This window comes from Xiphophorus couchianus, chromosome 11 (genome assembly GCF_001444195.1).
Source record: "Xiphophorus couchianus chromosome 11, X_couchianus-1.0, whole genome shotgun sequence".
Taxonomy (NCBI): Eukaryota; Metazoa; Chordata; class Actinopteri; order Cyprinodontiformes; family Poeciliidae; genus Xiphophorus; species Xiphophorus couchianus.
In genome coordinates, this window is record NC_040238.1 from 28,233,589 (window position 1) to 28,254,408 (window position 20,820).

Sequence of the window (20,820 nt, forward strand, 5' to 3'; positions counted from 1 at the left end):
GCAGAACCTGCAATGACATTTTTCTGTAAGGGATCAATTTGTCTTATTTAATAATTTAGAATGTGATGTAATGCAGTTATGTTGTAAAAACCTTTAGAGGTGCATACTTTTCATTCAGAATGCACTTTTGTATTTTTCTTATGCTCATGTAATATTTTAATCTTTAATGAGTTTTCATTAGCTGTTTGCAGAAAATCAAGAACACAAAGTCTTTAAAGCTTTTTCTGCTTTTTTTTCTCGCTATGGAGAAAAAAGTCAAAACAGCCAATACGTTTAATGAGAAAATTTATTTTCACATAAAAATCCACAGTTTTAAGTACAAACAGTTTCAAAAGTACAAAGGTGGGAGTCAAAGGGCTTTTCACAGAGTTTGCCTCCAGGGCCTGGCGATTGTACCTCACAGTCACAAGTCTTTCCCAGATGTGATGAACCAGTGAGCTGTTAGCTGAGATATCGGCTTTGTAAATAGATTAAGATCATAAAGTTTAAAATAATCCACTTCCTTATTCCTATGAACCAGAGTAGCTAAGCCTCAGTGTTCACAGTTCGGTGTTAAGTGCTTGTACTTGTGTTCTGTACAGAAGTCTCACAATAAGCACGTTGCAGTGGTGACAGTGAAATGGCACCACCTGGTGGAATGGAGAAGCATCACAAGATTGTGAAGTGGCTGCAGGCTGTGACAGGATGTTCATAAGTTAAATGTAAAAGGTTGCTTGGATCTGATAAAGGAGGATAATTAAGTTGCAGCTCAGGACTAATAATATTCAAGTAAACAGGACTAGAGTGGTTGGGCTGTATTTTAAAGACATCAAACTTGAAGGGACTCCAAGATCCAGTGTAGGGTCTAATGAGCTAAAAAACTACCAAAATAGAGGGATTTTTTTAACAATAAAACTAAAAAGATGAGAAGGGCACAGATGAGAGTTTTGTCAAGTCCATTTCTATCACCAAAGTTTGCACAAAGTTTGTAACACTGAGCAGATAAATGTGTTGTAAACATTAAGTTACAGTAAAGTTTTCCAAAAAAGGCAATGTTAAATAAACATGAACATTTTGCTATTCATAACCATTTTTAAAAAGTATATAGGAGAAAAAGTGAGCATCAAAACTTTTTTGTACAACAGGTGAAAAGCACTATTATTACTTCCAACTATACAGTGATGTGCAGCTGATATTAAGTTAAAACTGTTTTTTAAAAAAAGCACAATAAAGCTAGTCGGATCTCACCATCTGTATTTGACTAAATACAGCAGCCATTTAGTCAAAATCCCCTGAAGAGAAAGAACACACAGCCCTTGAGGGGGTGGGGTTGGTTTGGTAGTAAATACAAACAGCTTTTCGAGTCAGAAAAATATATAACACCCACATTACTGTGGTGAAAAATAGACGTTTTGGTCCATGAGTCATAATTTAGTGAGGATGTATCTTCTGTGCAGTGTGTCATGAGACAGTAGCTGCCTGTGTCTACATACGATGTGCTTTCCAGTGTATGAAGACATACACCTCCTCATCTGACATGTATGCACATGCAATGCTTTCATCTTCAGATAAATGCCTGCTGTTTGTGAAATGCCTGGGTACAGTGAGGGATCTCTGTTGCAATTTTATAGACAGAAGTTATGAATTAGAATCTGAGGGGCAAAAGAGGAACCAGAGCACGTTATAAGATGGTAGGATTGTCAAAAGTTAAAAAGAGTGGTTAGCATCACAGTGCTATACACTTTCTCTTAAAGCTTGTACCTGATTTACCCTACATTTTCTTGGAATCCTGATTTACAACTCCTTGCAAAGCTTTTTAGACCCCTTAACATTTTCACAGTTTTATAATCATAAGCTATGATCACACACTTCCATGTATTTCATTGGGATTTTCAGTGACAGGAAAAATGCAGAGTTTAATTATGAAGTGAAAGAAAAATGATATATTCAATGAAAAAGAAAATCTGAGGAGTTTGGCATTTTTATTTAGGCCCTTTTACTCCGATAACCCTAATTAAATCCAATGCAACAATGTGTCTTCAGTTACTTGGTTAATAAATAATTTAGAGACTCTTTCAAGATTTGCCATTAGCCTACAGAATATTCCTGTTATATGAAACAAACTTGTTGAAGACTCTGGCCAGATTTTGCCTTCATAAAAAATGGTAAAAATAAAAAAACAACACTAAACATCACCCTGAATACACATCTCCACAGAAAAACATAGTAATGGCAGGATTATGCTGTGGTGATTTTTTTTTCTTTCCTTTAGCAGCGACGGGTATGGAGCTAAATAAAGGGAGATGCTGAAACTGGAGATTTAACTAGGGTTGTCAGAGTAAAAGGGCCTAAATAAAAATGCCAAACTTCTCAGATTTTCTAAACATGGAATCAGCTACATTAACATCTATAGAGTACTGACTTAATTGGCTGAATATAAATGGCCTTTTTTACTTTTCGGAATTTGAATTGTAATTAGGAAAACAATGAATCCTTTTCCACTTAATTATGCACATTCTTTGGGTCATCCATCACAAAATCCCAATAAAATACCATGAAATAAAAAAAATTCAAGGGGAATGAACACTTTTGAACAGTAATGTATTGAGTGGAAGACACCTCTGTTTGCTCTTGTCTTCATTCTGTAGTCTCCCATCAAAAGACATCACTGTTGCACCCTTTATTAAAGTCGTCCCGTCGTACCCAGATCATGTCGTGGTTCTTGCTAGTGGCTCCCTCCACAGAACACTGCTGCTTCAAAGGAGTGAGCTTTGAGGAACTAGAGACAGACAGACTGCAGGATGTGAAGGAGTCTGAATCATCCCTCTGTTTTGTTCGATCCACTTTCACACCCTGCTCCATCTCGCTTCTAGACTCCATCTTTCTATTCAAGTTGACCTCTTTGCTGTGCAACCTCAGTTCTCCCACTCCTGCCTCCAGGGAGTCTGGTTCGGCCGACGGGCCTCGCAGAGATTTACAGTATTCGTCATCGTCACTCAAGATGTCCGTCTCCTTCACCTGTCTGTCGTCGATGTCTTCGCACTGGTCTTCGTAGCGCCTCAGGTTGAACTGCTCCTCCACCCAACGGTCCGTGTCCTCTGCCTGATGTTTGTGAGACAGATGAGGTTCGTGCTTGGAGGGAGAGGAGCTTGAAGGGGAACAGGTTGGCCGATGGGAGATGCTGGTAACATCAGTGCTGTTGTTGTTGGTGCCGTGGAAAACCTGGTCAGCATCAATAGTAATGTGGTTCTTCAAGAGGCTTCGGCGACTCAGAGTTCGTGATGGGGCAGATGCTAAACGCAGACACAAAAAGAGAAAAGGGGGAGGAAAAAAAAAAACATAATGTCGTCTGTAAAGTATTTAAGGTTGTATTAAGAATTTTATGTAAACTTACCTGCTCTGTTCATGGCAGGCCGTGCACCTTTGAGGGCGGTCAGGCGTTTGCCACCAAATGGGACATACTTCTGGTTGAGCGGCATAGATTTTGTCTTGAGTATATGTCGCCGTTGCTTCTCCCTAAGAATAGACTGGACTGCTTTCAAGAAGTCCTTTTTGCTCTCTGGAGAACTAGAATCATACAAGAAACACAAGAACTTGAAATTATTTCACTCACCTCCAATACATGTGTTTAATGCATTTTTTTTTTTTTTTAAATACCTGCAGCACAGCTGAAAGATTCTTTCTGGTCTTCCTTCAGATTCAGACCTTGTGTGGACTAGTTCACATACTGCTGTGGCATCAGAGCCTGAAATGAAAAAATACTGGTTTCTAATTTCAAGAATCGCTCATTGAGGTTTGATATTTGCCACAGATGCTGTTAAATGCAGAATAGGACTGTAAAAACTTGTTAGCTGTATGATTTTGAATTAAAACATTACTTTTGGTGGGATTGCAACTTTGTTCTGGAATAGGCATGCTAAAAATTGCATTAATCAAAAAGCAGAAGTCTGGCAATTCACTTAAAACAACTCGCTGTACAGTCATGAGGCCAAACATAAGCAATTTGCTTATGTTTGGAAATTTGCTCATGTTTCTTTGGTCATCCAAAAAAACTAGGATGATCAACAAAATGACTTAACTGTAAACCTGTAAATCAGAAAGGCTTGTGTATTTATCCAACACAAACTTCGCACAAAACGTAAGAAAGTGTATGCTTAATGTATGTTGTAACCATGTTTTCTGGCAAGAAATCTACGCTTTGAAAGCCTTTTTGTTTCCCCTTAAATAACGGCACATCGCTAAGGAAAATCCATTTCTGGGTTGAGCAGTGAAGATGACTACATAGGTTTCACCAATGAAACTTGTCAAATGCTTTGTAAATGCTCATCGGGTTTTAGTTAAGGCAAAGTGACTGTGGGGCAACAGCTCCATCACTGAAAAAACAAGCCATGTATGATGCACTCCCATTGCAGAGAATTATCAAGAGGAGATTTAGTAGGCCATGGTAATCTCAAATTTCCAAAAATTTTAAGACTGAACTCTGATATAAGATGATAACTCAGCTTTGCAGAGCAGTTTATAAACTAGCCAATCAATTTGTGAATGGAGGCAACAAAATAGCCAGCTTGCAATTCTGACAACTCCATTTTTGGATCAAGATGGGCTGCAGTTCATAACGGAAAGACAAACTTTTTTGAAAACATTCATCATTTGTTATTCGTATGCCATGAGAAAAGTTAAAAGTTGCATTTTAGGAATACTTGTGGAAAACAAGTTAGACCTACTTGCAGCAGCCCGGACTTGCAGGGAGTCTGTTGCAATCATGTATCGGAAGCGGAAATGATCCCTGTCCTCGCTCACAGTCGCACGATGAGAGCCCCCCTGAAAAACAAAACACACGTGAAACATGACTGCAGTACATCAACATAACAGCAGGCGGCGTAAAGGTCCACACAACACATGACATTTAACAGCTACTGTCAGGCATCATAATCAGATGACGACATTAAATATACACAGCCAACTCATGGTTATTGGAAGACATTAATAGCAATTTTATTTCAGAATGCACCAGCAAACAGGCCCACCAGCAAACTTCAGCACCACTGATCTGGCTTTTATGGCCTCCAGTTTTATTATTGCAAAATGCAATAATAGGCTGGTTTGCATTTTCCCAGTGAACCAACACATTAAAACTAAAAGATAAAATAGGTTTTGCTTGACAACCTCTATTGCCATACTGTATTTTATCTTTAAATAAAATAGAACTTGGAATAATGTGCATATATTAAGCAAACATTTCCCCCTTTTTGTCAATACAGTAACTGTAAAGGTTTTTATGAAAATGAGAGCTGAGGGTGAAACTGGTCAGACAAGTTCATTTCCTCTTTGTTCTTTAAGGAAATAGCATATCCAAGCAATATATGTGCTGGGGTTTTATACTTACTTTTTAAAAGGTGTTTTTCCTGCTGACACAGTTTTGAGTTCTGAATAGTTTGCAATAACTTTTAAAGTGGACTTGAAAAGAAAAGTGCATAAAGAAATGTAACATCAGTTAGTTTCTAGATATTGAAGCCCATTATTAAACTCTTTATACGTTAGAAAATAATTTCTGTGTTAAAACACAATTAAAATTTGACAATCTGTTCTTGGTCCTATAAAAGTGAAGGAATATTGAAAATATAAAAATACATCAAATTATAGTATAACCTTCAAACTTTGAAGGCTTTTCCATAATGTCTACACGGTCAGTGACATTGTCAACCTTTCTTGTGTGAATTAAATTTCTCTTCAGTACCTCCTTATCTTTGTTGATAAAGAGGAATAAAGTCCCTCTATCATCCATGTGCTCCCTGCTCATTTAGGTCAAAATACCTTCCAATACAGAAGCTGAGTCAGCAAATTTTGCAATGACGAAGTACAAGGGCTTTTCCTGAGATGTGTGTATCAAGGCAGCTGTGATTATTATCCAGTAACTTGCCACCATCAGCATGTGAATGGGTTAATGACTGAATGAGCACTTTGGGGTCCTGTGGACTTGACAAAGCACTGTACAAATACACATATAGTTCAGATTCCAAGAGATATTGGTATCTGAAAGCCACAAATGAAAAATGGGACAAATCTTCCCGTTTTAACTTGTTGATGAATTGCTAGAGCAACAGGAGGAACTTGTTTGTATTTTGAACAGTGAATAGACAACGGATAAGTATGGCAGGTGATGCCATCAGCTTTGGGGGAAAACTGACAATTTGGTCAACAACTTAAAACTTTAACAGTGATGCATAAAACCTGAAAATGAAAAGCAAGAAGGATTTGGTAATGGCCCAATGTCTTGTGACCCATTAAAATATGGATGATATTTCTGGCCGAGAGTAATGAGACACAGTGAACCTTCAAACGATTCACTGAACAAGGTTGTTATTTGATTTGAAAGGTTACCCTATTCACTCTGTTGGACTTAAGTGGTTTTTAATATTCATAAAGGTTATAAGTAGCAGAAGTCATAAAAAATCTTAGAAGTTATGAATGTTTTCATATTCAAATGGTTAAATATAGGGTGACCATATTTTCATTTGTGAAAACCAGGACACCTTGGAGCAAGGGGGGGTGGGGGGCATGCACTCACTTAACATAGGCCTACGTAATCCTACAATAACATGATATTTACAGTTGGTTTATTAAAAATGCTTTTCAGTAAAAGTCAACAGCAATAGCTCCAATAACAAATGATAATTTTATTCAAAATGTATTTATTAAAAAATGCTCAACAATTCCTGTAATGAATGAATAGCACAATGAAAGAAATAATGTCTCATCTAAACATCCCTCACTTAACAATAAAAGTTAACAATAACTCTCAACTCCCAATAACACATGACTAACACATCAGTTTTGTGTTTCTCGGTGTCCAGGTGGCTTTTCAGATCCCTTGCACCTCCATTGGACACCGAGACATATGTGCCTGCTTTGCACACTGTACACAAGGCCTCCCATTTGTCTCGACCCGGTCTGAAAGCGGGGAAACTCTTTTGTAAATCGTCGGTAAACATACATTTGCGCTTTCGTATGTTGTTGGCGTACTGACAGCCACGCTATCTATCTTCTGATTAAGAACAGGGCTGCCCGCACTGACGCGGCTCAGGGATTACGTCACACGCAGCGCCGTGCGCAGTGCCCTAGTGCCTGTAAATTTAATGGTCCAATGAAGGTAATTTAAAAAACAGGACATTTCCTCACTTTCTAAAAAAAACCCGGGACAGGACGTGAAATACGGACATGTCCCGGTAAATACGGACGTTTGGTCACCCTATTAAATAAGCACAAAAATTGCTGAAGTGGTTAGTTTTCCCCCCAAAAAGGTATAAACGAAGTTGAAAGAGTGAGTATTTCACTATGGTGTTAGAGCTTTATAGGATTTGAGGAATTCTAGTTTTACACTCATCTTTAAATTGGTAAATACACAACATTTTGCACAGCTTTATACCTTTGAATAAAGTCATTTTTTTCCTACTTGTAAATCATAAAAAATGAATTGGTTGGTAATATTTTAGTTACTGGTGACTAGTAGGCCACTTTCTGCATTTGCAGTTTTGAGGCATATTTTACATTATATGTATTACTGTATAAACAAAGTTTTCATTTTTTCTTATTAAAAATACTTTCAGGTAATTGTAAGACTGCAAGTTGGGGCTTCTTAAAAATGTATTCATTTAACATCTTCTCTCTGTACAGCTTGGCAGCCCTCTAAGAACAAGTGGAATAATTTACTTAAAACAATGGGATGAAATTGATCATAATAGTATCATCAATTTCCATCTAATGAGTTTGTCTTTTCAAGCCATTTCTTCAAATTAAAACCAATGCACAGAAAAATGTTAAGTGTACTTACAATTTTTTTCCGGTGCTTGGATGAGTTTTTGTAGACAAAAACAACAGCAGTTTTGAACACTGTAAAACAGGAACAGAGAGATAAAGGGTATGACATAAATCAAAGCACATTTTATTACCCACTTTATTTTAGTCAAAATTCAACTTATAGGATGCTAAAGAATACCTCTGGTGGCAGCTAAAGATTAAAATTACAATATTTAGTGATTATGTGATCAGAAAAATCCATAATGTCGACATTGAATGCTAAAAGCTGCCACCTCTGCTCACCAACACTTGGCAAAGAAAGCCATTAGAGTTTTTATATCTAATATTTATTGCATGGAAAATATGTCAGCTGAGTGAACTTTTTATATTTCTATTACATCTGTACACTTTGGGGCTGGGTGAACATGACATGTCAGCAATTTAGTGCATGGAAAAAGGTTAAATAAATAAAGCAGTGACTCTGTGTGTACATTTTTTACTTTGTCTTGTGCAGTAGGTAGATTGTTTTTCTCTGTAATATCTTATGGAAAGAATGTTATATAATGTAAATTTAGAATGACAGTACTACCAAAACATCTATTTAATTCTTACCAAAAGCAGATAATTCTGGGTCCTTTTTGCTTTTGCCAAAAGTGGCTGGAGCGTTCATCCACGCCACTGTTGAATGCAGCAGAAGGTCGCCCATGGAGAGATCAAGCACCTTTATTAAAAAGTAAAAATTATTAAAAGTAAAAAAAAATTATTTCTCTTTTGACATTTGATAAAATTTCAGTTCAGTGATCTAGAAGGTGAGTTACCTGTTTGTTATCCGCTGTCTGCTCATTGATGAGCTGATCAAAAACTGCTCCGTACTCCTCATGAAGCTTTTGCATCTCATTGATGTGACTCGCAACTTTGTTCATGGCCTTCATTGCAACTGGATAAGACAACAGTCCATTAGCTATGTCTTAATCAATTACTGCTCCAAACAGTGAGGGGCATAGCTAATGTTGAAACCATTTCACAGTGCTAATAGATGGAGAGGAAAAAAATAAATAAAAGCACTGCTTTACCATCCAGATGGTAGTGTTCTTCACTGTCTGGGTCAGTGAGAGAGTAGAGCTCCCTGAGTAGGAGTGGGTACTTCAGGACTCTCTGGATGGGTTTGATCAGGTAAGACTCCAGAGTGGATGAATGTTGCTGTCTGGGATTTCTCTCAGCCAGGAAGGCTTTGAACTCTGGGTCAGTTTTGGCTGAGAAAAGAAGATGCTGTTTATAAGTTACAAGCCACTACAAATTTATAAGTTTCTGGCTTTTTTTTTTTGAATCTTTGCAAGGACTGCTCTTAAGTTGCTTTTTATATTAACAGCATTTCATATTTTTACAATTATAGACAACTACTACTCAGTGGTAGTTGTTATTGTGTCTTGTCTCTATGCTGTAACTGCGAAGTAATTTCCCTGCTGGGATGAATAAAGTACTTCTATTCTATTCTATATGATTTGTAAGCAGATTTGTGAAGACTGCAGATCTAAAGAACTGCAGTCTTTAGGTTAATTGTGTTCTTGCCACTAAAAATGAATATCTGCATTTTTACCTTTGGCCAGGACCTTCGGGACCTTTGTGTGGCTCGCACAAAACGCACTGTAGATCTTGAACCGATCAGCATAATAAAGGAATGACCCACCCAAAGAGAAAAGCACCTTCTGTAGAGAGGGAAAAAAACATAATGCATTAATAAAAATGATTCATATTTGTATTGATTTAAGAAGATATAAGATATTGTCTGTCCCAGTATCCACATACAGCTCTTTATTTTAACCTTTAATGTCCAGACTCTTTCTTCTCGTGCCTACTTCTGCTTGACAGATAGATTCTATGATCTAGCCAAAATAAATCCTTATTATATCAATTAGAGAGGCTTTTTCAAATAAAGCTTGTTTCTTAAAATGAGAAATGTTTCCTAAGATTCCAAACAGTGGATCTTTATTCAAAACAACCTTGACAAACCTGTTCAGACTGTTAAATTTGTTACATTTTTTTTTGCACTGCAAGTAAATGTGAAGCTCTAAGACTCAACTTATGCTTTTTCAAGTCTTCTATGTGTGTTTAAGCCCTGAGTATCTTTTTACCAACACATTAGCTCAACCCATCGTGATAGTACCCATGAACCAAAGTGAATTTTCTTCTGAGTGCAGAATTTGTGCAATAACACCACAAATAATTCGCTAGAAGTTTTTTTTTTTTAAAGGAAAACAGTGAAACAGCAGAAATAACTAGACATTGATCTTCCAGTCATAAAAAATATCCAAATGATTCTGAGGTTTAGAGAAAAACTGTTTACCTTAAACTGGTCCACTCTCTCCAATCTTTCCAGATCAGGCACCAGTCTGATTCCATCTTCAAGCGTTCGCAGAAACTCCAACTGGAATTCCACCATCTCTTCAAGATTACCAAATAAAACATCCAGCTACAAAGAAACAATGAGAATTCTGTTAGTACTATCGTACATAGTGAAGCTTAATGGCTGTCAACTAATGTTTACAGTTCCCTCTATAACAGAAAAAATAAATAAATAAACCGACAGTTTTGTAGACTGGTTTTGAATTTGTCACAGGACTTGCTTCACAACCTTTCACAAATTTAACTTCAATACTTTCACACAGGCAGGTCAATACCTAACATCCAACAAACCATTAACATTTTAAAATGACTTTTGTTCATTGCTAATGCAATACTTCTTATTCTGATTTGTGTACCCATAAATATGTCCAGGCTCTACACTTCCACATTAACTACAGAGTCTACATACATACTCACTTCCTCTATGTACGGACAAGCTACCAACTAGAAAGCAAATAATAAAATTCTTCCTATTTGCTTAAATCACTTCAATGCAATATTCTGTAATAGATCTGAGAATTCACATATAGTTTCCAAATGTAAGCGTGGAGTATCGTTATTTTTGGTATTAATAATAAGCAGCATGACAGTACCTCATCCTGTGTTAGGAAACTCTCTTTCTGTAAAGGTTTCAAGTAGCACTCTATGAGACAGCGCAGGTCCTGAAGAAGATAAAAAAACAAGATCAGTCTTTGAGCACAAATTGTGCAGAAAGTGTTTTTGTGATTCAATGTCAAGTATTGTGGACAACGACAATGAGTCAGCTCCAACGGTTCTTAACGCAACACACTAATGGTGTGTTGGTAATTATGACATACGGTATATCCGACACGTTTGAAATGCCTGACAGGTTTAGAAAGTCTACTTAAAATTAAATTAAAACAGAACTCACCTTGACATACGTCTTCTCTGTCTCCACCAATTCACTGATGACCTTGCGCAGTTTGTCTGCATGGGAAAGCTGCCTCTGGGCAGCAGTGCCGGCAGCAGGCGCCAAAGCTGAGACAGGGCTCGGTGACAGGGACGATGAAGACGATGATGAGGAGGATGACATTGGGCACTCCAGGGGATTCATGTCATGGAGGCTGCGGCAGAAAGCAGTGACTTGCTCTGTGCTCTGTGGTGGGAAATGGGGAAACAAGACATTCCATTAGTCTAATTCACTCACCTTATTTGTAAAACTGGATTATGAACAACTAAAATGTCTTTGGAAGGTTTTTGAGAACATTCACATTATTTTTACAACAATACACTTCAGTATAAATTTATTAGGATTTCATGTGATAGATGGGGTATAATTGTGTGGTATGACACCTCCTTGCTTCGGAGTACTTTTGTGTTCAGCTCCTCTGATTCAATACTTTGTAGAGCCACTTATGTGCGATTGCAGTGGCATCCCTTGTGGGTTATGTCTCGATCAACTTTGCATATATGGAAACAATTTTGTGTTTGCAAAATCACTTAAGCTCAGTCAGATTAGATGGAGAGGTTCTGTGAAGATGAAATTTAAAGTCCTACCATAGATTCCTAATTGGCTTTTGCTCTGGACTTTGGTTGGGTCATTCTGTTTTGATAAACCTTTCCAACTTAAACAACTAAACAGCTTTCTTGTCCAGGCTAAGGAAAGGCATACCCAGCATGATTCTGCCACCACCATATTTCAGTCTCAGCATTTAGTGCTCATGGTGATGTGCAGTGTCTGCTTGCAGTTGCATGTTAGCCTCTACATGATTTGAGCCAAAATGTAAAATGAGTTTAAGATTGGCTTTCTTCCCCAAAACTCTTTAAAAAAAATCTGATTTGTGGAGAGCAAGGCAAACAAGTTTTGTGAACACATTCACTGCAGCTTCTCCAGAGTTAGCATTGGATTCTTTTCTGTTTTCTTGATTATTTGATTAATGCTCTCCTTATCCTGCCTGTCATTTTTAAGGAAACCTATGTCTCAGGTAGGTCCAAAGTTGTGCCATGCATGTACAAAGCTTGAGATGATTTTAGAACAAAACCCTGCATTAAACCTTTTCACAACCTTATCCATTATATTTGTTTTGTTTCTTGGTCTTTATGATGACATTTGTTTTCATGCACAACAGCTGGAGAATAAAGTACAGAATAAAATAAAAGGCAATTGTTTAAAAAGGTTTAAAAGTCACTAATCCTTGTTGATTTCTGAACTATGTACAACTATGAACTGATGAATCACAAAAAACCTCAAACTACATTAAAGTTTCTGATTAGATTAGACTAATGTGCAAAAGTTCAAGCTGTACGAACACTTTAGCAAGAAACTCAAGAGATACAGTACATACAATGTGGTTGTGAAAACTCAAGAGCCACACTTCCAATCCTAGAAACATTCCATACATGAGCAGACATGTCAGATTTGAGCAGTGTCATCTCCACTATATAAAAAAAAAAATGCATTTATGCAAATATTAGTTGACAGTCATACCGGCACAAAGCCATGCATTTCTTTAATAAGCAGAGATGCAACCTAAGGAATGTCTGAGGTGTATCTGAAAGATGTTCTGACCACAGATGTTCCTTTCGCATTCTTGAATCAAGTAAACATTAAAGCAAGAGCTACTTAATGGCTGCATGCTAAGTTTGCTTCTCCTATCTATTCACAGTTTAGAATCCCTCAATATAAGAATTTGATTACTACAAGCATTTATTAACCTCACTACATTGCTCAATAGCTATTGGAAGGACTTTATCCTACAGAGACAAATTAAGGACATATTTCCATATTTTAATTACTAGACCCCTACAGTAAACCTCTGTGAGTAAACTTTCAATTAAACTTTACTGACCGGATTCACTTTAAATCAGGAATCTCCTACTTCAATCCTCCAGAGCTGCACCCCTGCAACATTTCGCACCGCTCCAACCCAGTTGAATCAAATGATTGAATTACCCCTACAGGACTAAGTTTGGCAAAGATCTGGTAACAAGCCATTCATTTGATTCAGGTGTGTTGGAGAAAAACAAAAGTAACCTTCTTCTCATCACATTATACGGGTTAAAACTTGATTTTGATTGACTTTATTATTGAGGCAAAACCATTAAAAAAGTCAAGTTAATTAATTTTTTATCCCACATATATGGTATAAATATTGGTATATTTTAAGTACATAATAATGAGAAGTTTTTCACATTATGACAGCTGCTGTCTTTCCAAAATAAAAATAAAATAAAATAAAGACATGTAAAAGAGACCATGTGAAGTTGCATAGATGCAGAGGCTATCCATTTGATGCCCCCACTGAGTTTGTTATAATTAACGCTTCTAATCTGTAAATATATACCATAAAAATGCCTCTATTTTGTGTGACATCATGCACTTTTGTTGTTTTTTGATGAGCACCCTTCCTGTTTTTTTTGACTGACTTAATTGGAGACAGATGAGACAGGTTCCGTCTTGACAGATAACACGGCTTGTCTCCTGTAAGGCTGCAGCAGTGACAGCACAATTTTCCATCATGATATTGTAAGGAAAAATAAATATTCACACTGTGTTTACTTTTATTAGAAGTTTATTTACTATTAATCTTACAAAGTTTGATCTGTTTTATTGTACGAAGGTCCACCAGCTGAAGTTATTGTTCACAAGTGCTGCACTCTTTTATGAAGGGTCTTTCCTGAACAGGAAAAGGCCAAACCACAGGCCCTCAATAAACTCAACCTAGACTATTGCTCCTTTTTAGGGTCTTCAAAGTTTCTTGCTGCGCATCAGAGGCCTGACAACGGACAAAAAATAAATAATTGTCACACTTTGACAGGAAAACAGCCCCCATCTACCCTGTACCTGTTTACTAGAAAATCATGAGCAGGCAAACAGAAAAGAGGATGTAGCTGTTCTTAATTATAGATCCATCCTGTGAGCTGGTTCTGTCTGAGTTTGTTCCATTCCATCTTTGTACATGTGCTAATCTTGAAGGCCCCTTAGGTATGTGTTAACACCCTCTGATATGTCCCTTTTGATATGTGAAAGGGTGTATAAAGATATGGGATCACGATGTCTAGTTCAGAGCTTGTCTGTCAGACTAACTGAATGCAATCTCTCCACCTCAGCTAAGGTGTTTTATGTTTCAATAAAGCTGTTTGTTCTTTTATTTGTATCCTGGTCTTCAGTTTTTTCCACTTATCAGTATTCAAAGCAGCTTTGCAACATAATGCTGTGAATCCTTTTTTCATGTCACGATGTCACAATGACCATCTTTAAGGGAGCAAATGCATTGAAGGCCATTTCAATTGAGATGATCTCAAATAGAAATGTCAATAAACATTAAGGCTAGAAATGTTATGTGTGGACAATCAACATCAATATAATTGATAATTTATTATGTCATACCCTTATAACGTTATATTTTTAAGTGTTAGAAATGTAATATTTGGCTCTGTAGAATGAGCAAAATAATAATAAACACTGATCTATGCTGTATTTTTCCCATGTATAATTCTACTGACAAACCAAACACTCCTGTGACTTATAAACAAGATCTCATAAACTTCAGCCAAGCAAATTGGTGACAAATAACCTATCGAGAGACAGATAAATGAATGAAAAAATCAGCATGATGTTTTACAGAAGTACCACTGTTATTTTGCATTCTGCAACCTGAATTAAAATATATAACACAATAAATATTAATATTTGTTCATAATAGTGTGAAATGTGAAATGTTGGTTTCGATTTTGCTAAAGCATCAACAGAACAATAATCCCACACTACGAGTATTATCCAAATAATTGTTGCTCCCAACCCCTAAAGCTGCTGGGATAGGTGAGCATACACAATGTATGGATTTGGATAGCAGGTTCCAAAGGGAACATACTCTGAGAATAATCTCATCAGTATGGGTACAGCACCATTACATAATCACTGACCTATGCGAGCTCAACTTCACATCACAAGCCATCAAACATGCAACCTTTCATGCACTGCAATGCTCACCACCTGGAACGCGTCATAGACGGAGTCAGTCGAGGGTTTAGTTTTTCTGCTCCTCCTGAAAGCCGACATCCTGGCAGGTCAAAAAGGTTTCAGGTGTTCCCTTCATTCCTGCTCTGTAATTTCCGAGTCGAAAAAACATTCAATCCCCTGCACTGGTCAGTTCCAGAAAACTCATCCGAAAAACATCCCCCTGCAGTGAGTTCACTTTTTTATTTTAAAACTACTAATACAAAGCCAGCTGATGGCAGAGGTTTAAAGGTCGGCTTTTCAACAGTCTGCTGTGCAAATGCTGCTGCAGCTGAACAAATAGGTCATTACACAGACTGCAATAAACAACAGAGCTCTCATGTCATCTTATCCTACAGCGTCCATCTAATCATTGTCTAAATCCCGACTGACTCCGCAGGCTCAACTGTCATCTCTCTGTTTCTACTCTTCCTCTCCATTCCCATCTGTCCGCGCCGCTTCTGTCCAGGTGACTCAGAACAGCAGAACCAGCGGTGCAGACTGCAATGTTAAAAAAAAAGGAGCAAACATCACATCCTCTTGAAGAATAGCCGAGGGGGAGGATTGTGGGCGGAGAGTTAGGAGGTGAGATGTGGTTAGATTCAAACACACCAAGAGTGAAAGACAGACATTGGTTTTCTGCATCACTGATAGAGAGAGAGAAATATCAGTGCACCCTTAAACTTCAACTCTTTGTGGTAAAGCTTCAGCTTGTCACTGTGAGAAAAATGACATTATTTAGCATACAAACACCAAACCAGTGAAGTAAGAATCCAGCTTGTACCATCAAGTGAAAACTACAAACATATTCAAGCAGGAACTTGCATCAACTTACGTCCAACTTAAGCGGAGTCTTGTTGTATGACAGAAAACAAGTGAAGTTTTGATACTAGCTATTATTAATACAAGCCAATAATGCATTTCATGTAAATCTAATAGCCATATAATACATGACTGTAAATGGTAAAGGAATTCATAAATATAAGTTTACAGCACTGTCTGTTGATCACTGGTTTAGTGAGATACAAGCTATCAAAGTGCTAATTAATTAAGTGCTTATTATTTTTACTTTTACATGCAGTCATATTGGGTTCTAAACTAAGAGTTACTCTGTGAACTTCAGCTTTTCCCAGGGCAATAACTCCTTCATAGGGAGTTCTTGTTGTTTCTATTGTCAATTCAGAAAATCTGAATTACATGACATAGGGAAGGCACCACTGTTGAAGTTGATTACTTTAATGTGCATAACTTTAGAATAATTTTTAGTTTGAGTTGTTTCAACGTTTGATAAAACCAAAACAAGAGTTCATACTCAACAAGAGTAGCTATTCGTCTTCCACCACTCTAAGGATTTCTTCACTTTTTTGCAAACTCACTGAGAAAATTCTGTCTTCTACTAGAGGTAAGACAGTTATTAATGATAACAGCTTCCACAGTCTCACTTAAAAAATCCAAAGATAACATTTCCTTTTCCTTACTGATAACTTCCAAGAAAAATGACCTGGCTTAAGTCAAACAGCTTTTCAGATTAGGTAACAGGAAAAAAGAACCTGTGCTGTGTAAGACAGACATATTTCATCCTAACCCTGCCATAAAAACATGTTGACATTTGTACATTTGAAGGGTAGGTATCTAAATCAAATTGTCCTTTGGAAGTCTAAAGAATGGCATTATCAGCTGTAAGGGTTACTCAAGAGCATCAAAACTTAAAGCACTTCTTCTCAAAGAAGTTAGTTTTAAACAGCTTATGTCCATTAAAGAATCATAGAGCTATCCACATGCTCCAAAACCTTTGAAACTAAAATCTATTTGAAAAAAAGAAAGCCTAGCAAGAAGTCAATGAAGTACAACAAAAGTTACCTTCTTACGGTAAATCCAACAAAAGTAGTGCCATTACTCAATGTACCGCATCCTTGACTTTCCCCACATTCAGAACAGAGAGGAAGGGATGTGCAACACAAAGGGGTGGAGCAAGTCAGCAAAAACCAGTTTCTACACCAGTCAGCTGAAACTGCAAACACAAGTTTATAATCCTGGCAGGAATCACACTCAAACTTCAGTGACCGAATTAGAGGTCTCACTCTTAATTACCCACACTTATTTTTCCCCTTTTGACATGAAGAACTCAATGTACGTTTGAGAGCAGATTTTTGACTACTTGTCTTTTCCTGCCACTGTGGTAACAAGCATGTACTTGTCGTTGTCAGAGAAAAAACAGGAGGAATGAGGGGAAAGCAAAGAGGGATGAGTCCTGGGTTATGTTTCATGTGCAATCACGAGAAAAAAGCAAGCAAATCCATAAATCCCTACAAGGAAAAAAAAGCAAGGAAAGAAAGAATGTAATCAGTTAATCTTAAAGTATAGTAACATAATGACACACATACTGACAAACCTATACATGTGGATTTTAAGGTTGTGGTTTTGCAAGCTGCACACTTCCTCCTGATATTTAATTCATATGGGAGTAGTGAAACCAAACTACTCTCTGTATTACTTAGTAAAACTATAAAGAAATAGTGACTTATATTTTTGTCCCAATTTTCCAAGAAATTTTCTTGGGTATCATGCAAATGAAATATGTCAGTTTTTAGAAATTACTGAAAAAGTATAATCATGTGATCAATGTTTATATTGTAAACGTTCACTTGCAGGCTTGATTAATGATCTCATTGCGCCCTCCACTGGGAAAAAATGGGAGTACAGCAACATTTCAGCCTGATTCAATGAAGCTGGTTAAAAAATAACATAAACAGCATGAAGCTGTTTATGTTGAAGTTAAAATTAATAGATTCATTAAACACACAGTTCTGTATTTATTTGAAGCTCTTACTTCTAATAATTTTCTTTTTCTCATCTAGAAAAAAAAATTTCTAAAGGCAATTAAAAACCTCAATATATACAACAAATCTGTACATAAGAAATTCATATTTTACCTGTATCATTAAAGTTATTGAAATGTATTTGGATGTTATATAATAGTTAAAATAATATAAACAGTCAGCTTAACTTAATATGTTTTGATTAAGAACATGAAACAAAACAAACCCTGATGAAATTTTTCTTCTGGGGCCCCCCAGTGGTTCCAAAAGATTTTCTAGACCCCCCTAGGGGGCGCGCCCCACACTTTGGGAACCACTGCCCTAAACACTGAATATTACATTTTCCATTTCATGTGTCCCTGGTTATAATTGTAAATTATAACTGGGAGACAGCAGTGATGCTGACTGCAGCGTGGGGACCCCCGAACAATCACAAACATCTTTATTATCATTGTGATTCTTAAGCAATCAGCTTTTTTTCTGCAGTTGGTTTATCATACAGGGAAGGTAGCTGTGTGCTTTGTCTAAAATAATGAAAATTTCCATTTCCTCCGGCTAAGCATACACTCATTTATCTCTACTAAATGATGTGAAACACCGCAGAGTGAAGTAATTAGAGTGTGGGGATAATTAAAATTGTCCCACTTTCACCGTTTTTTTCTTTCCTTCAGTCGTCTGCCACTGTGTGACCGTAGGCACCGGGTGAAATGAGGTAAGACACAATCCTCAGCACTTCCAAGCTTTTCCAAAGAGACAGTGAAACAAAAGAGTAAGCACCATGAGGGGGAAATAAAGGAAAATACAAATAAAATGATAAAAATCTATTGTTTTAGTTGACTGCTGGATATCTGTGTTGCAAATTTGGATCATCCTTGTTAACAAAAGCATCCAAGTGCTGAGGGTAAGGTCAAGGTTTACAGCCAGCTGGACGGCTTAAAGAGAACAAGTTCTGTCTGAATGCCAGCAGCAGTCTCACATTGTTTATGATAATGAACAGCAGGGGGTTAGTGGGGAGCAGAAACCAAGAAGAGGAGAAAACTGGAAGGACATACAAGAAACAAAGGGCATTCAAAACAAAGGAAAACAAACACTGAGACTGGCTGATCAGAGGAAGGAAGAAAAAAAATGCTGCTGTCATGTCTGAAATGGGACACGGTCACATTGTTTGCAATTATGGGAACAAAATATGACAGTAAATCAAATGGCTACATGCAGAGGAAATGAAAGACAAAAACGAGGGTCTAAAAAAGGCAACAGATGGAAATGAGGACATGAATCAGACAGCATATGTGAGACTGAAGCAGGAGGTGAGAGACGGGAAGGTGAGATGGAGATCACAGACTGCCAGGATTTTGTAATAGGACTTTAATACTTCTTCTGGCACACTGATTGGAGAGGAACTGGTATTCTTCTTTAAATATCAAAATCTTTTTTTTCTTTGTGGGAAGACAGAAAACACTGTTAAAATTTTAGAAGCACCTTATATTTCAACATTAAACAATCTTTTGCTTTGATCGACAGTGTATTTTCCTCCTTGTTATTATCTTCAGCTCCATGTAGAGCACAATTTCTAGCAAAGCTTCTATTTTACATTTTCTCACATTACAACCATAATGGTATATTTTCTCTGGATTTTATCTGACAAACTAACAGCAACTTAGAGTACATAAATGTAAACCAAGCATGTGAAAGAATGATGTTCTGGTCAAATAAAAAAACTACATTGTAAAAATCCTTGAATGGCAGAAATTCATTTCACCCTGAATATACCATCTGCCTAGTGAAACGCAGTGGTGGCAGTATCATGCAGTGGGGATAGTTTTCTTTACCAGCAAATGTCTAAAAAGTGAGGCAATCACCTGTGGTCAGGACTGATGAGTCAGAGTTTGGTAGATTTACCTTTTCCTGTAAACAAAGTTGCAAATCCAGCAGGGTATGTCAGTTTCCACATATCTAGAGAATGACTTTTTCCTGTTTGTCTTTGCAAAATAGCAAAAGTTCAGTCAGATTAAATTGAACCTGAGACAAGAATTTAAAACTTTAAAACAGAAACTGGTTATTAAATGAAAAATCATTTAATATTCCAAACCCTAAAAGGTAAATAATCACTTTTTTAACACAGAAAAAAGGCACATGACTATGTATGAAGAAAGTAATTTGTTTTTAGGGTAGGACTAAGTGGTGCGAAACTTTAAATTTTGGATCACGAATTTGGCAAAAGCACCATGCAAAACGCTGCAGCAAAAATGGGAAGTGTAAAAACTAAAGGCTGCAAAAGTGTACATTTTTAATCAGGAACTGTTCTCAGCTGTGGAGTTTCACAGCTTTTTCTCACATCAAGTGCACCAAATGAAATATAACCCAACCCACTCTACCAAGCGTCTTTTATCATTCAGTGCTTTGCTTTCAATCTAAAATGGCAAATCAGAGTCACAGAACCATTTCTGTCCAACATAGCCAGGCCTGGAATGAGGCTGGCGCTGTCCTCACTTGACTGAATCTCACTGACACACATCCAGGAGGGACTTCAGCACCATTTCTGCTGCCCCTTTCCTCGAATATGAAGATTCAACATCAAGTGCAGATACAAAGAAAAAATGTTTCCGGTGGTTTCAGAATATCAGGCTTGGCTGTGGTAAAGGAAGTGACAACCGTATCCAAGGGAGACTGGCTGGCACACAGTCTCTTCCAGACATCACATCACCGACGTTAATCGGACCAGACACACTATTAATTAGAAAGTGATGCTGCTGTCTCACTCTTTCCCTCACCTGTCTCTGTCCATGTAACACACACACAAACATTATACTGCATGAACATCTGCTCATTTATTGACTGACAGGTTCACACACAAAAAAACTC

At 37.2% G+C, this 20,820-nt stretch overlaps 1 protein-coding gene across 3 annotated transcripts in view; it reads right to left on the bottom strand.

Annotated features, from left to right (window-relative positions):
* Positions 1-268: 268 nt before the first annotated feature.
* The window catches only part of LOC114153357 (T-lymphoma invasion and metastasis-inducing protein 1-like), a 64,827-nt gene continuing 44,275 nt past the window's right edge, over positions 269-20,820 (bottom strand). Inside the window, exons 1-13 of one of the 3 annotated variants that reach the window (XM_028031855.1) lie at positions 15,137-15,636; positions 11,072-11,296; positions 10,773-10,841; positions 10,121-10,246; positions 9,374-9,482; positions 8,850-9,029; positions 8,595-8,713; positions 8,389-8,497; positions 7,811-7,869; positions 4,704-4,800; positions 3,637-3,724; positions 3,374-3,546; positions 269-3,272 (exon numbers count right to left, since the gene is read on the bottom strand). In XM_028031855.1, the coding sequence (XP_027887656.1) occupies positions 2,635-3,272; positions 3,374-3,546; positions 3,637-3,724; positions 4,704-4,800; positions 7,811-7,869; positions 8,389-8,497; positions 8,595-8,713; positions 8,850-9,029; positions 9,374-9,482; positions 10,121-10,246; positions 10,773-10,841; positions 11,072-11,296; positions 15,137-15,202 (2,058 nt within the window). In that variant the 5' untranslated portion in view covers positions 15,203-15,636 and the 3' untranslated portion in view covers positions 269-2,634. Of the gene's footprint in view, positions 3,273-3,373; positions 3,547-3,636; positions 3,725-4,703; positions 4,801-7,810; positions 7,870-8,388; positions 8,498-8,594; positions 8,714-8,849; positions 9,030-9,373; positions 9,483-10,120; positions 10,247-10,772; positions 10,842-11,071; positions 11,297-15,133; positions 15,637-20,820 lie in introns of those variants that run through there. The other 2 variants (XM_028031854.1, XM_028031853.1) reach the window with 2 other exon arrangements.